Raw genomic sequence first — 15,389 nt, forward strand, 5'->3', positions numbered from 1 at the left:
AAAGCATTCTAGCTTTCTTTCAATACTAGAGAGAATTTAGAGAGTTTCTTTAGAGTTGTTTTCTACTTTTTATCAAGAAAGAATTATCATTGTTTTCTCCTTGGTAGATCGAGAGAGGTTGTAATTTCTATTTTCTCATAGTGAAATTCTTCTACCGTTGCTCGTGATTTTTATCCTATATTATTTAGGGGTTTTCCACGTAAATTTTGTGTCTTCTTTATCTTCATTTTATTTTCTCAAATTATCAATTACGATTTTACTCTATCCAATAACCGTCTTCCGCAACAATAAATGGCAAGAACTTGCATTATTTTTGTTAATTACCAAAAAGAAAATAATAATAGATAAGAAAATACGATGAACCCAGAATAGAAAAAGCAACATTTCCAAAAAGGGCCATTACTTAGCAGTCTTCCTCAAAATACCACACAGATTTTGCCTCTTTAGAAACAGGAAAAAACATTTTATTTTCCTTTATTTTCAATTTTTTTACCTGCTACTAGACAATGCCATTTCCAGAGCAAGCAGACTTCGTCCATCTTTACTCCTCGTCTCTGTACGGGCGCGTTTCTTTAGCAGCAACTTCAAACAACGCGCCGAGTGAGCCTCCGCCGCAGCCTGCAAAGCCGTCGTTTTCGTCTCCGTGTCAACCCCATTTACCAGAGGGATAAAGTCGGTTCCGACTTCTCCGTTGAGCAGCGACGTGGTGCATTCGATAGCGTCGAAGTAACAGCAGAGAAGGAGAAGCTTCAATGCCAAGCCTCTTCGGTTCGAAGGATCGTCATCCAAGTCGTAGACGAGTTGACGCGAGTGAGTCAAGAAGAGATTCCTGTCGTCTTGTGTGACCGAGTTGACGAGGGCGGTTTCTAAGTTGTTGAGTAGCGCTGCTTTTATTGGCGTTAAGTTTTGGAAATTGTCTTCATTTGATAAATCACCAAGTCTTCGATTTTCTTTTTCCTGCGAATCGTAGGAAAGATAAAAGCAAAATTTTAAAACAAAAGAAAATAAGAAATGAAATTTCCAAACTTGTTTGGAAGCTCGGCAATGAGAGAAAATAGAAAGACGGATGGTTTTCCAACTGAATGAGCTTCATCCTTTGTTTTTTTTTCCTTGTAAAACTTCAAAATGAAGTTGCAAACTGAAATAATAGTAAATATTCCAAAAAAAAAACTCTAATCTTTTTCCAAAACTTTCCCAATTGAGTTTCGTTTCAACAACTTTCATAATAGTAGAGAAAAACGCTAATGAAAATAAATAATTGAAGCTTAAGAGAATATTATCGCACCGGATCCATCCGCAAAGAAAGAAGGCCTAAATTTTGGGCTCCAAAATCAGATTCAACGACAATGCCTCCATTATCGACACCAAACAAAGCTTCAATATTACAACTTATATAATAAAAAGCCAAGGAAAAAAAGATTCCCAGTGGAGAACAAAATAAGAATTGTAGTTCTCTTGTTTGGTAGGACGGGGAGCAGAAACCGTTTGAATGAAAGAGACGGAGGCTCATACTTATAGGGGCGGATTTGGGATTGGGTGAATTAACTGTATTTAAATATGCTTTTTGAAGTCCACATTTGTTTACATGTGTTTGGTAAAAAGAAATTGTGGTAAAAGTTTGTGAAATGAATTTTCTGAGCGGTTGATATTGTTCTATAAAATTATTATGTACTATTATTAAACTGATTAAATAAAATATTTTTTAATATTCTAAATTATAATTCGTTTTATATTATTTTAATTCATGATATATAAAATAAAATCTTATTATTTAATTGGATAAGGTATATTATTAATCACTAAATTTTAGGTTGTATATCAAATTTAGTATATTATTATTAATCTTATTATTTAATTGGATAAAGTATATTATTATTTAATTGGATAAAGTATATTATTAATCGAATAAGATTTCTAAGTAGATGCGAATGATTTGCAAAAACCACTGGTTTATAATTTAGTATTGGGAGTGTTAGTCTCTTCAACTTGAATTTAATCATTTATTTTTTGTGGTTGTATTCGACTGGAGGTTAACAAGACGGTTCATTTATGAATCGATCAACTTTATTTTATCAGAATCATGTCATTCTTGGGTTACTATCCTTATTAGTATTTGATTTGGAAAATTTATTTATGAAACAATTAGTTTTATTTTTTATTATAATGTTGTGATTAATTTTGTGAGTTTTAAAAATATTTTAAGAAAACCAAAATTAATAATTGGTAAAGAATGGTGATGTAAATTTTTTGGTGTCTAGGATGTTAGAGAAATATATATTTTATAACAAATAAAATAAAGTGAAAAATCCTAAAATTATATTATTAAGATGATGAGATGAAAAGAGAGAGAAAGATATGACATGTTCAGATAAAATGAATTAAAAATATTTTTATAGTTTTCACATCAAAATATTAGGTAATTTGATTATTAAGTATTTAATAATAAAATTTTAATTATCACAACAAGATAAATTCTAAAATTTAAAATCCTAGGGATCAAATACCCGGATTGCGTGGGGAGCATAAAAAGGGAGGGTATTAAGGGAAGAAAGACTGTATAAATCAATGAGTGAAACAGTCTCTGTCTTGTGCAAAAGAAGTACAAGACAGAGCAAAGAAGTACTGCCACGCGTGTTAGTAATCTAAAATGACGAATACGCCCTTTTCGTTTTTCTTTCTTTATCCCTATTTGGTTGAATTGAATTGAAGCGAAGCAAAGCAAATTGTACATACAAAGGTAGAAATAATTGGCATATTATTTAAACACAATTAATTGAGTATTTAATTTATTAAATAATGATAAATATATTTATGCATTATATTGATTGATTATAATTCTAATTATATAAATATATTAATTTTAATTTAAAATATATACATTTGATTATGTTTTTAGGTAGACCTATCTAAGGATTTTGAACAGAAGTCTTTCAATTTGATTTAGTTTAAAATATTATTTAGCATTTTTAGCCTTTGAAATTTTCTGAAAAAGAAAGTTAGTTATGTGGACATTTAATTTTATATGACATGTTTAAGGATGAATATGAGTTCGATTCGGTCAATTTTTTATTGTTTTGACATCGATTCGAGAATTATATATCTATACTCTATTAATTAATTTGGTTCAGTTTTAAAGGATTCATATATGTCACGAACTCGACTTGTAACATGAGGGTGAATATCCATCTCAACCGTAAATTATCTAAACTAAAAGTAAGATTAAAAAAAAATGTAAAAAGAAAAAAAAAACCAGAAACAAATGAGAGAAAAATAAAATAAAACAAGACACATCTTTTTGGTATTATGGTTTTCGATGATTGAGGATTTTTTATATAATTATAATGGCGAATGGACTCTTATTGGTCCGGGGGACGATTTAGTTATATTTCGACTTCAATGACGACGAATGAAGAAGATCATAAATAAAGGAGATGAACGATTTCAGTTTGGATTCAAACAATGAAGTATTTTTTTGGAGAAACGAATACTAATTCAAAATTAAGAGGCTTGAATTAGTAATGCCAATCATAAAACCAGATCGAATTTGAAAATAAAAAACAATTAAAAGAAGAACTTAAGACAAGAGAAATTAAAATTTTTATATGAAGAATGAACATATGTTCTCTTATTGTAATCAATTAAATATAATTAAAATGTAGCAGAAAATGATATATTATTATTAAATTTATAATTAAATAAGAGAAAATAATCTCAGTGACAAAAAATGCCTTATAATATACGATTTTAACCAACTTTTTTGGATTTGCCAAAATGACCAACTAAATCGTAATGCGATCGATAATTCGTAACGCGATCTCCGGTATCGCAAATCAGTTTCCAGATTCGCAACGCGAACTTCGACTATCGCATTGCGATTTACATATTCGCATTGCGATAGTCGAAGTTCGCGTTGCGATTTATTTCAAATTCGTTGCGATAGTCCAAGTTCGCGTTGCGATTTATTCCAAGTTCGTTGCGATAGTCGAAGTTCGCGTTGCGATTTATTCCAAATTCGTTGCGATAGTCCAAGTTCGCGTTGCGATTTATTTCAAGTTCGTTGCGATAGTCCAAGTTCGTGTTGCGATTTATTCCAAATTCGTTGCGATAGTCCAAGTTCGCGTTGCGATTTATTCCAAGTTCGTTGCGATTGTCAAGTTCGCCACGACCACGACCACGACACGAGACGAGACGAGACGGCGACGGCGGCGGCGCGCGAGATTGCCCCTTGTTCTCTATCACTCAACAAGGAAGTGGGAAAGCCAAGCCTTAAATACCATTCCCAATAGTATTTCCAATACTATGTGGGATTGAGCATTACCAACACTTGTTCCCAATACTATGTGGGATTGAGCCTTAAATAGTGATATTCTTTTTGAATGTTTTACTTAAAATTGCAATAATCGCGATTGATTGTAGATTGACTTTTAATTATGACATATTTAATCGTATAATACTAATGCAATTGGTTGCTGATTCAGTTGTTTTAAGGTACATGATTGTTAATTGTTTCCTGAATAATCACATTGTATTGGGAACAAGTGTTGGTAATGCTCAATCCCACATAGTATTGGAAACACTATTGGAAACACTATTGGGAATGGTATTTAAGGCTGATTCAGTTCAAGTTCGCCTCGCCTCGCCTCGGGTCGTGGTCGTGGTCGTGGTCGTGGTAATACGTGTCTTCGACACGTCCGCGCGAATACTATCTTTTTAGAGAAAATTCTTAAGAAATAAATGCAATATCACCAGTCGTTGCGATTTTGAACTATCGCAACGAATTTGGAATAAATCGCAACGCGAACTTCGACTATCGCAATGTGAACTTGGACTATCGCAATGCGAATATGTAAATCGCAATGCGATAGTCGATTATCGCAATGCGACCTTGGACTATCGCAATGCGAACTTGAACTTGGTCATTTTGGCAAATCCAAAAAAAGTTGATTAAAATCGTATATTATAAGGCATTTTTTGTCAATGAGGTTATTTTCTCATTAAATAATATTAAGTAATAAATTTCTTTAAGCATAATTATTAAAAATGATTTTATAAATTTAGGGACGAATTCAGGCCATTCTTATTCATAAAGTATAAAAATTTTATATTGATGCTCTATATTTATTCTCAAAATTATTTTAAACCCGTACAAATTAATAGGATAAAACCCTAACCCTTTTTGTTGGATGCAAGAATAAGGGGAGAATTGGGGTGGGATCCGTATATAGTTGTCGGGGTCGGACCCATTTCATTATTCACGTACAGTTACAATCATATGATTGTCTGCGGTACGACGTACGTCCCATTCGCATTTCGCAATGCCAAAACATGATTTTCCCGTCCATACAAAGTCATTTGAGGGAACATCCTTAATTACTCCTTTTGTTCGTCTTCTAAAAAGGTAATTGGACTAATTTATGTTGATTGAATGGAAATGATAAAATATCAAACCAAAATAAATTTTAAATTTAATTTCTGAATCCTCAAAATCATCCAAATATGTAATTACATATTTAAAAAGAAGATCATAGTTTAGGGATGAAATTGGAATTGTCAAAAGTTTAGGATGTGATTAGTATATGTATATAGTTTGAGATAAAATTGGAATGTTCAAAAACAAAAAGTTTGGGGACTTATTTAGAATGGAAATTATAGTTTGGGGATGGAAGTGAAATGTTCATAAATTAAAGAACTAATTTACAATGATAGTCTTAGTTTAGGGATGGATTTAGAATATTTAAAAATTTAAAGACTAATTCAAAATGAGAATCGTAATTAGGGGACATATGATACAATTAACTCTTTGAGCAATAAAATTATAGTTTTTAAACTATTATTAACAATTTATTTTGATTTCTACCGGACCACGATAATTCAAAATTGATATATTTACAGAGTATTTATACATAATTTACATAAAATAGATGGAAACTTAAGATTTGAAAGTTTCTAAATCTTTTATCTTATCTTGATTTTTTTTTATAGTTTACATCTTTTTAACATCACACGATGGTCAAATGATAAGGACTTTAATGTATTCAATGTAAGATCTTAATTCAAATTTTATGGATCTAAAAATATGTATAATAAGAAAAGTTAAAAAAAATCATAATTTCATACTTACCTAAATTTGGACTCCAAATCCTGATCCCTTTTTCCCTAAAAGATTCTTATTTGTAATATTTTTTATCGTGCTTCCAAAACGAGTTAGAGCGTCAGCTACACCATTCACCTTAGTCTCATCAGGTCATGATCCATTTTGATGGACGTGTTTCTTTATCTTACTAAAATTTTAATAAAGTGGCAATCTTAATTTAATTAAGTTTAAAATTTTAAGAATATAATAATATTAAATATAAAAAATTTAATCATTATAATCTTATCTAATTTGACGGATTTATAGATTCGTTCCTATCGACTTAGTCAAAATATTTGATTTTTTAAAACTGTTTTCGATATTTAATTTATACTAAATTAAGTTTTTACTATCTAATACAATACAATTAAAATATTATACACTTAACACAATATTTTTTTCTTTCTCTACCTCCAAACTCTATTTCTCTAACTCACACTTTTCTCACTCTTTCAACAATCATAAATCTCACTTTTATTTATATATTTTAGTGGTCATTTGATTATGGACATAGATCAACATTTATGTTATTAGTATCCTAAATATCACTTTGTTTCGTTTTGATCACCAACTATTTTTTGTTTCAAAATTATACCTAATGTTTATTTTTGGTTTCATTTTAGTCACCCACAATTAAAAAATTAACGATGATATTGATATGTAATCATTAAAAAAATATCACATCAATAATTCTGTTAATTTTTTTATAGTTGGTGACTAAAATAAATCAAAATTAAAAGTTATGTATGTTTTCAAAATAGCACCTAATGTTTAGTTTTGGTTTCACTTTTGTGTAGCCATTGTTTTGACAAAGCATGTTTCTTGTTACCTCAATTTGGTTTTCAGGTATGTATACGGTATTTAGAAAAATTACTGCAAGTTTAAGGTAAAAAGGAAAAGATACATTAAAACTTGTTGAGAATTTGGACACTACAATAGACATGGAAAAAAAACAGAAGCAAATTGACTGACCAATAAGTCCATTGGCAGACCCCTACATAATCTAGCCTAATACTCATCCCCTTCATCTTCATCCCCTTCACCAGATTCCAACCCAACTTCTTCATAATCTTTCTCAAGAGCGGCTAAGTCTTCTCGAGCTTCCGAAAACTCACCTTCCTCCATTCCCTCACCAACATACCAATGCACAAATGCCCGCTTGGCGTACATCAGATCAAACTTGTGATCAATCCTGGAGAACACTTCGGCAACACTTGTGGAGTTGGAAATCATGCAAACCGCCCTTTGAACCTTGGCCAAGTCCCCACCGGGCACCACGGTCGGGGGCTGGTAGTTGATGCCACACTTGAACCCGGTGGGACACCAATCGACAAACTGGATAGTCCTTTTGGTCTTGATTGTTGCCACTGCAGCATTCACATCTTTAGGCACCACATCTCCTCTGTACATCAAGCAGCAGGCCATGTATTTCCCGTGGCGCGGATCGCATTTGGCCATCATCGAAGACGGTTCAAATGCACTATTTGTGATTTCGGCCACCGATAGTTGCTCATGGTAGGCCTTTTCGGCTGAAATCACCGGGGCATATGATGACAACATGAAATGGATTCTAGGGTATGGGACCAAATTGGTCTGGAACTCAGTCACATCAACATTCAAAGCACCATCGAATCTCAAAGATGCAGTCAAGGAAGAAATGACCTGCAAAACACAATCAATGAAAACAATCGAAACGATCTATCACTTAATAGTTTGAGTAACTCAAAAAACTTTGTTACCTGAGATACCAGCCTGTTGAGATTAGTGTAAGTAGGCCTCTCGATGTCCAGAGATCTTCGGCAAATATCGTAGATGGCTTCGTTGTCAAGGAGAACAGCAACATCAGTGTGCTCCAGGAGAGAATGAGTGGATAAAACACTATTATAAGGCTCTACAACAGATGTGGAGACTTGAGGGGAAGGGTAAACAGTGAAACCAAGTTTTGATTTCTTGCCATAGTCCACAGAAAGCCTCTCAAGAAGCAAAGAGCCAAGCCCTGATCCTGTTCCACCACCAACAGCATGGAACACCAAAAATCCTTGAAGCCCAGTGCAGTTATCTGCGAGCTTCCTGATCCTATCAAGGCAAAGATCCACTATTTCCTTTCCAACTGCAACAAAGAACGTTACCTTAGTGCCAATGACAGTGGATTCAGTGGGGGGAAATATTGAACTTGGGAACTGAATTTTTGCTTACTTGTATAATGGCCTCGGGCAAAATTATTGGCAGCATCTTCTTTGCCACTGATAAGCTGTTCGGGGTGGAACAATTGGCGATAATCCCCGGTCCGAACTTCATCGATAACAGTTGGTTCCAGATCCAAAAAGACAGCACGAGGGACATGTTTGCCGGCGCCGGTTTCACTGAAGAATGTGTTGAAAGCATCATCTCCACCTCCGACTGTTTTGTCACCGGGCATTTGACCATTAGGCTACACAAAGAAGCAAAACATTTAAGTACCTAATGAAGAAAGATATGAGAATATTGGTTTTATGTTGGAAAAAAAACAATGACCTGAATGCCATGTTCAAGACAGTAGAGCTCCCAACAGGCGTTACCAACTTGGATACCAGCTTGACCAATGTGTACTGAAATGCACTCTCTCATTTTTGGTTAGTGAAAAAGAATACAAGACGAAAGCAAAAGGGAAAGTAGGGAAGAAGACGATCTTGAGAATAAGTGATTAGAGTTGTGTGCGAAATGAAAGGGTGATTTGAAATGCTATAAATAGAGAGGTAAAATGGGAGATTTTCGGGGTAAGTGGCTGAGAAACGGCTATTAATTTTGAATAAAGGGGTTTGAATTGGAGGATTCTAGAGATACCGTTGAAGGGATTTGAATTTTGAAATATCGAACGGTTATGACTCACTTCTTTCTTCTTTGGCATATTAGAATAATGACTATGGGGAATAGGCATGTAAACCAACCGAACATTCAACTAACCGTTCGTGATTTGTTTGGTAAAGTTTGTTTATATTCGTTTATTTATTAAATGAACGAATATGAATAAGATTTTGTGTTCGTTTAATTAAATGAACGAACACGAACAGAGGGCTTGTTCGTTCATTTACGTTCGTGAACGTTCGGTAATATGTTCGTTTATGTTCGTTCGTTTATGTTCATATTTTTTTGTGTTTATTTATGTTCATTTTTGTGTGTTTATTTATGTTTAGCTTAATCTCTCTAGACCCATTTAAAATATTAAAACTCAATAAATTTTAATCTAATACCCATAAATATTTTTAAAATTCAATTAACTTTAAATACAAATAAAAAAACCTAAAACAATTAAATATAATATAATCCTAAAACTGTTAGGAAAGAAAAAATTATATTTTCATTTATCTTCGTTTACGTTCATTTATTGTGTTCGTTTACGTTTGTTTATTTGTGTTCGTTTATGTTCATTTATATCCATTCGTTTATGTTCATTAATTTGTGTTCGTTTATTATTTAAATGAACGAACACGAAAAAGCTACATTCCTTAAATAACGAACACGAACAAGAATTTTTTTATTCGTTTATGTTCGTGTTCGTTCATTTGTTCGATTAAAGTTAAACGAACGAACATGAACATACCCATTCGTGTTCGTTCGGTTCGTTTACATGCGGATATCATAGTGTTTATTGCAGGTACATTGATTAACTTTTTTTTCAATATGTTTTAATTAAAATATAGGTATTGGACCCCCCCCCCCAAGTGTTTGTTTAATATTTCATTACTGATATTATTTTAAAGTTGATTTATTAATATATTTAAAATAATTATAACCATGTGAATGAAAATGGATAGCTTGTATTCTAATTCTTAATTAATTTTAATCTTCTATTAAAAACCAACCTAAAATCTTTAATTTTCTAAAAAAAATCTCAAATTTCCTAAAATCCTTTCTTTATCATTTATCGTCATCGAGCATATCATCATTATTTATTGTCTCTCTTTTATCGTGGTAAATCGAAAAACAAGAGACTTCATTGCTACAACGGTGGGATGGTGTTCGACAATGGTAGATGGAATTTTAGGATTTAATTTTTTGTTTGAATGGTATGAGATAATTAGTATATGTTTTTTTAATATTTCTTAGTTTATTGACAATATATGCACACTTTGCAGAAGCAACTGTTCAAAACTCAAAAACTCTAGAAAGAACAACATTCTCTTTCCAGCATTAGGGTCACTCAACGGGTTCGAGTGAAGAATATTTTAACGAACACTAATAGTTTGATCTTAAAATGATATCAGAATGAAACATTAAATACTTACACATTTATTTCTCAAATAAGTCATTTTATTAGTAATCTTTTTTTCTAATAGTCATTGTGATTACTTGGTAGTATCTGATTATAATTTTTCTTAATCATTGACAATGTGTACGCGCCTTGCAGAATACATATACAGTTGTTAGGACATGAAATTTTACGGGAAAACAATATTCTCTTTAACTATTCACATCATCCAATAAATTTTATTATTTATATTCTATTATGAAACATATAATATATTGTAATCATCCTAACTATTTAAAAAAATCGATGGGTTGAATTTTGAACCCAACTCAAACTTTTCATTGCCTCAAAGCCCACACAATCAATATGCTACATCGGCTTCAAGTCTACAATTAAATGGGTCTGGTTTTAGCGTCTCCATGTATGATTTTCGGCTCTATAATGATAAGAGAGTGGACTCGGGCCTGTTAAATGCTCACTCAATGACAGAAATGTTTTCTTCTTTTCATCCCTTCCTCTAAACATTAAAATGTAATCAGCTTATAGGAGAGCGAAAAACTCAATATAATTTAGTTAATTTGTTTTTAATTTCAGTTTAAAAGAGTGTTTTAAAATATGTTAAGCCAATATAATTTGGGCTACATTAATTTATAGTAATTAATATGTATAAAGATTTTCTTATCCTCACACTTACCGTTTTTCAAATTGTGGTATGAGTTTCTTTTCTTACTTCAAATCAACCCAAATGACAATTCAACTATCAAATGAATATTATAGATATATAAAGAAGTAACTTTATAATAATATATAAAATTAAATTTGATATAAATTAAATATGAAATCATAAAGTTTTTTAATCCAAGAGGCCGACCTTACAAACTGGAGTGACCCTTGAAGTATGAAGCACTCATGAAAACTTTTTTTAATAATAAAAAAATCATTTCCAGATGAGAAAAGTCATGTAATTATATGGTTGGATGATTTGTTGTAATTTGGAGTTACAAAAAAGTAATAATAATTAAGATTTATGATAGCTGAGGACCCTTGCCAGTAAGATATGGCCATGGGGGGTTTATTTCTCTAAAGAAGAAATTAAGGGCACCCCACAAAGGCCTTCCCTTTTGCATTTTTTTCTTTATACACTAGGGATGTTGAAAGGGAAAAAAAAGTTAATCATTTGATGTGTAGGGCAGTTTTAGCTTAAGTGTATAAACAAATATGTGAATGATGATGGATTAGTTGGGATAGTTCAATGATTGTTAATACAAAATTACAGCTAAAACAAATTCAGTCTAAGTACTCACATAATGACTCGTAGAGTATTGTGGTCCATTCCTTCTTTCTGCTGCCTTTAGGAATGAAGGAGTATGAAATGAAAATACCCATTCAAACTATAGACTTAGAATATCTGAGGGTAAAAGGCTTAACCCTTAATTATTTGGAAGAAAGCATATCACATGGAGGTATAGTACAAAATGTTATTAAAACATAAACAAGCACCAAAAATGAATCTTATGTTCCCAAAAGACCCTACAACTCAACCAAAGCCCACTTCATTTCATTTACAACAATAATCATCCTTTAGCATCCAAAACAACTTGCCCTTTGTTTTTATTTTATCACTTTTCATATAAACTCTTTTAACCGGCATCAACCCAGCGTTAAATAAAATTATTTTGTTTCTTAAAGAAATTATAATTAATAATTAATACATGCAATGATTATGATCAATATCAGACTTATTTTTTCAAAAAAAAAATCTTCAACTCATAATGTATATTATATATATTTTTAATAATATGAGATGATTATAAAATAATATTTATTCATAACTTTCTTAATTCATTGATAACGCGTATACACTCTGCAAATGTTGTTGTTCGAACCTAAAACTTCTATAAAAATCAATATTCTTTTTTACCACTGAAATTACTTAATAAATTCTTATAGTTTTATTTTTAACAAAAGAATAGAAACATTAGGTTAGACCGACCATTTTCCTTCTCTTAGGTCCCTTAATGACCTTTGATCTAACCCTTTTTTCCCCTTCATCAAAGCATGTATCTTAAATGAGTCTAATTATTTAACCTTTTTTTTTAATTTCTAGCTCTAAGAATTAGGAGGGTCGTACGATCAAAGTTCTTCAATTTGTCATTTCCCTTAAACTTTCATCACACATTGAAACATATAAGCATATTAACTGAAAAAAATAGAAATCAATCAGATAATGGAAAGGGACTTGTTGCGTAATCTCAGGGTGGTCAATATGTACAGGTGCATGTCAATCGGTTGGTTTAATATTTTAAACGAATTTTAATATTTTTATCTTATTTATTTTTAAGGGTAAACTATACTAATAATCACTAAATATTTAGGACATTTAAATTTAGTCATCGATTTTTTTTATTTTACTATCGTAAAGAGATCACTTGAATATACATACGTAGTAGAAGGAATTCCACATTTTTAGAGACAGATCACTGTGCATATAGTGCAAGGCGTATTTAATGGCGAGAGGAACTGAAAGGCATTGTATTGTTGACAAAATATTTATGTTAAACAACGGATGAAAACAATTATATTCATTCTATAAAAATATATTAATAATTTTAATTACAATTTAATATAAATATTACTTCTATAAAAAAAACGTAATAACTTCATATCTTGGTACAATAAGCAAACGTTGGATTCTTTCTCAAAGATTTAAAATTTTCTTATAAGACGATGGTATATATCATTACCTTAGTGAATCACACTCGTTTATTAAAGAAAATAACATGTCAGTGTAGTGATTCGGACGTAGCTAATTATTTAACGAGAAAATAATCATAATAAAGATATTCCTTAAAAAACTTTTTAATTTCAATGATCAAAGTACAAACATCCTAAAAATCTGGTGATCATTAGTGTAATTTATCCCATTTTTATTTTTTATTACAATTTAAAATAAAATATAATAATTTAATCAAGTTTTGATATACATTGTAGATTTGAAAATATATTATAGGAGTATGTGAAATTATTTGGAAAATACTTAAATTTAAAATGATTTATCAAAAGCATCAATATATATATCAATATCTTAACAAAAACGACACATCCATTAGTATGATACATAGTAAGTTGATCAATTCTTAAGTTGCATTTGTCGCCTAATCCCGGATTTAATACGAATCTATACCATATTTATTATTTATTATTTAAAAGAATAATCTTTTATACCTAATCGAGGAATCCTCTTGTTTTATATAAGCATTGTACTATTAAAACAAATATATTTTATATTTAAATATTTTTTTAATTAGATCGATGGATTTAATCAATATAAGAATTAAATTGAAAAATGAAAATCCGTCAATTGAAGCTAGAGATTTTCGATCATTGCTCAAAATAACAAAAAAGAACAAAGTATTCATAATTTAATGGATAAAGTAAAGTTATCATGCGATTTATTAATTCCATTGCAACTAATCATAAACCTAAGACTAAGACTAAGACTTGACTATGTTAAATGCTACAACATTAATTAATAAAGAACTCAAAATTCAAAGATGACCAACAAATCAAATGGTAATTTGATGGGATGGTTTATGCTTTATTATATTACAAGACAAAAACTAAAACACGATTATCATATTATAGAAATTAAATAGTTTGCTTTTTACATTAATTAAGTGTTAGTTAAAAGTCTTAAGATGCTTGACTCTGTTTGATACTAATGATCGTATCGTTTTTGAATTCAACAACTCCACGGTTTTGAGCTTATGTAATGTGGGGCTAAACCAAGCCCTACAATTATACGCAATTTAATTTACTTCAAAACTACAAGGGAATAGACCTTTTCACGGTGGCATTAACTCGGACCATTCGGTTTTAAAATAATTAACATCATTTTATACATTTTGATATAATAATTTAAACTGTTCGACTTTATAATACCAATTAAATGCTGAGGGTTTTTATTTATTTATTTCCAAAACAAACATAATTTGTAGGGCGGGAAACTGACATTACCTATAAAAAAAATGCCATGGGATTGTGATTGAGACGATGAGTATTTCTTTTCTTTTCTTTTCTTTTCTTACGGCTTCTTACAGTCTGGATGTTGAAAAGCATGGAATTTTAGAAGACATGGGTGTTTGAAAAGCAATGCAACTTCCGTGAGATATTGCCTACGTTTCATGGTACAATCTAGGCCATGTTGACCCCTTTTCAAACCAGCTTGTCGTTCTTCTATGCTCTTTCTTTTTAATTTTAGAATACCCCGGTTTTTGTCTAAGATGTAGTATTACTTAAATCTTCAAATATTGTTTATGATTTCACAATTTCGCGGCACTGATTCGAAGTTTGAAACCAACTTAATCATGACCTGAATTGAGTCATCGGGACCAAGCAGAACCAGCAAGCAAAGCCAGGTTCAGTTTCTGCTCTAGCCCAACAAACAAGCAAGCCTTTTGCATTAGTTTAGGAACAATTTTCAATGCTTTTATCGTCTCAAAAACCTCTAAATTTACTAGGACTATAACTTAAAATATAATTTATTTTTTTAAAAAGTTATACGATTGATAATAATTTTGGTTAAAATCAAGAATGTTACATTAAGGCGAGTTTTAATATAAAATAATATCATGTTTATTCTAAAAAGTTATACAATTGGTAATAATTTAAGTTATAATCGATAATATTATATGAGTGTATTGACGGTAACTTTTTAGGTTGCAACCAAAATAATTATGCAATTTATATGATTTGTTATCTAATATTTTCGGTTTCAACCTACAATATTACCTCATTCGCAATTTAAACTTGATGAATAGCAAGGAAAATCGCCACAAGACCTAACGATTGAAAAGTAAGATGACAATGACGGCATCGAACGACGGTAGGTGTGGACGACAATGAAGATAATAAGGTTAGAGTTAGAGATTTTAGGGTTGATTTGAGGGTTTTTTTAAAGAAAAATTTAGATTTTTTTTGATATAATAATACTTTTAAGTTTGTTTTAAACAAAAATTTTAAAATAAC

At 30.9% G+C, this 15,389-nt stretch overlaps 2 protein-coding genes across 2 annotated transcripts; both read right to left on the bottom strand.

Annotated features, from left to right (window-relative positions):
* Positions 1-310: 310 nt before the first annotated feature.
* On the bottom strand, positions 311-1,400 carry LOC120147684. The gene is made up of 2 exons (XM_039160993.1): positions 1,286-1,400; positions 311-957 (listed from the first exon to the last, which is right to left on the bottom strand). The coding sequence occupies exons 1-2, from the start codon at positions 1,292-1,294 to the stop codon at positions 490-492; spliced, it is 477 nt and encodes a 158-aa protein (XP_039016924.1). The 5' UTR covers positions 1,295-1,400; the 3' UTR covers positions 311-489.
* A 5,596-nt stretch (positions 1,401-6,996) lies between these two features.
* LOC120147660 (tubulin alpha chain) lies at positions 6,997-8,841 on the bottom strand. Its single transcript, XM_039160969.1, has 4 exons — positions 8,648-8,841; positions 8,330-8,564; positions 7,873-8,243; positions 6,997-7,795 (listed from the first exon to the last, which is right to left on the bottom strand). Exons 1-4 carry the CDS (start codon positions 8,738-8,740, stop codon positions 7,142-7,144), a joined length of 1,353 nt encoding a protein of 450 aa, XP_039016900.1. The 5' UTR covers positions 8,741-8,841; the 3' UTR covers positions 6,997-7,141.
* Between the last annotated feature and the right edge of the window lie 6,548 nt (positions 8,842-15,389).

This window comes from Hibiscus syriacus, unplaced genomic scaffold (assembly GCF_006381635.1).
Source record: "Hibiscus syriacus cultivar Baekdansim isolate YM2019G1 unplaced genomic scaffold, ASM638163v2 tig00110940_pilon, whole genome shotgun sequence".
Classification (NCBI taxonomy): domain Eukaryota; kingdom Viridiplantae; phylum Streptophyta; class Magnoliopsida; order Malvales; family Malvaceae; genus Hibiscus; species Hibiscus syriacus.

Excerpts from the sequence above, each read along its gene's own strand:
- LOC120147660 (XM_039160969.1), bottom strand. The coding sequence starts at position 8,740 with ATGAGAGAGTGCATTTCAGTACACATTGGTCAAGCTGGTATCCAAGTT. Across the intron at positions 8,565-8,647 it reads GTCTTGAACATGGCATTCAG|CCTAATGGTCAAATGCCCGG; the intron begins GTCATTGTTTTT and ends TTCTTTGTGTAG. Across the intron at positions 8,244-8,329 it reads TGCCCGAGGCCATTATACAA|TTGGAAAGGAAATAGTGGAT; the intron begins GTAAGCAAAAAT and ends TCTTTGTTGCAG.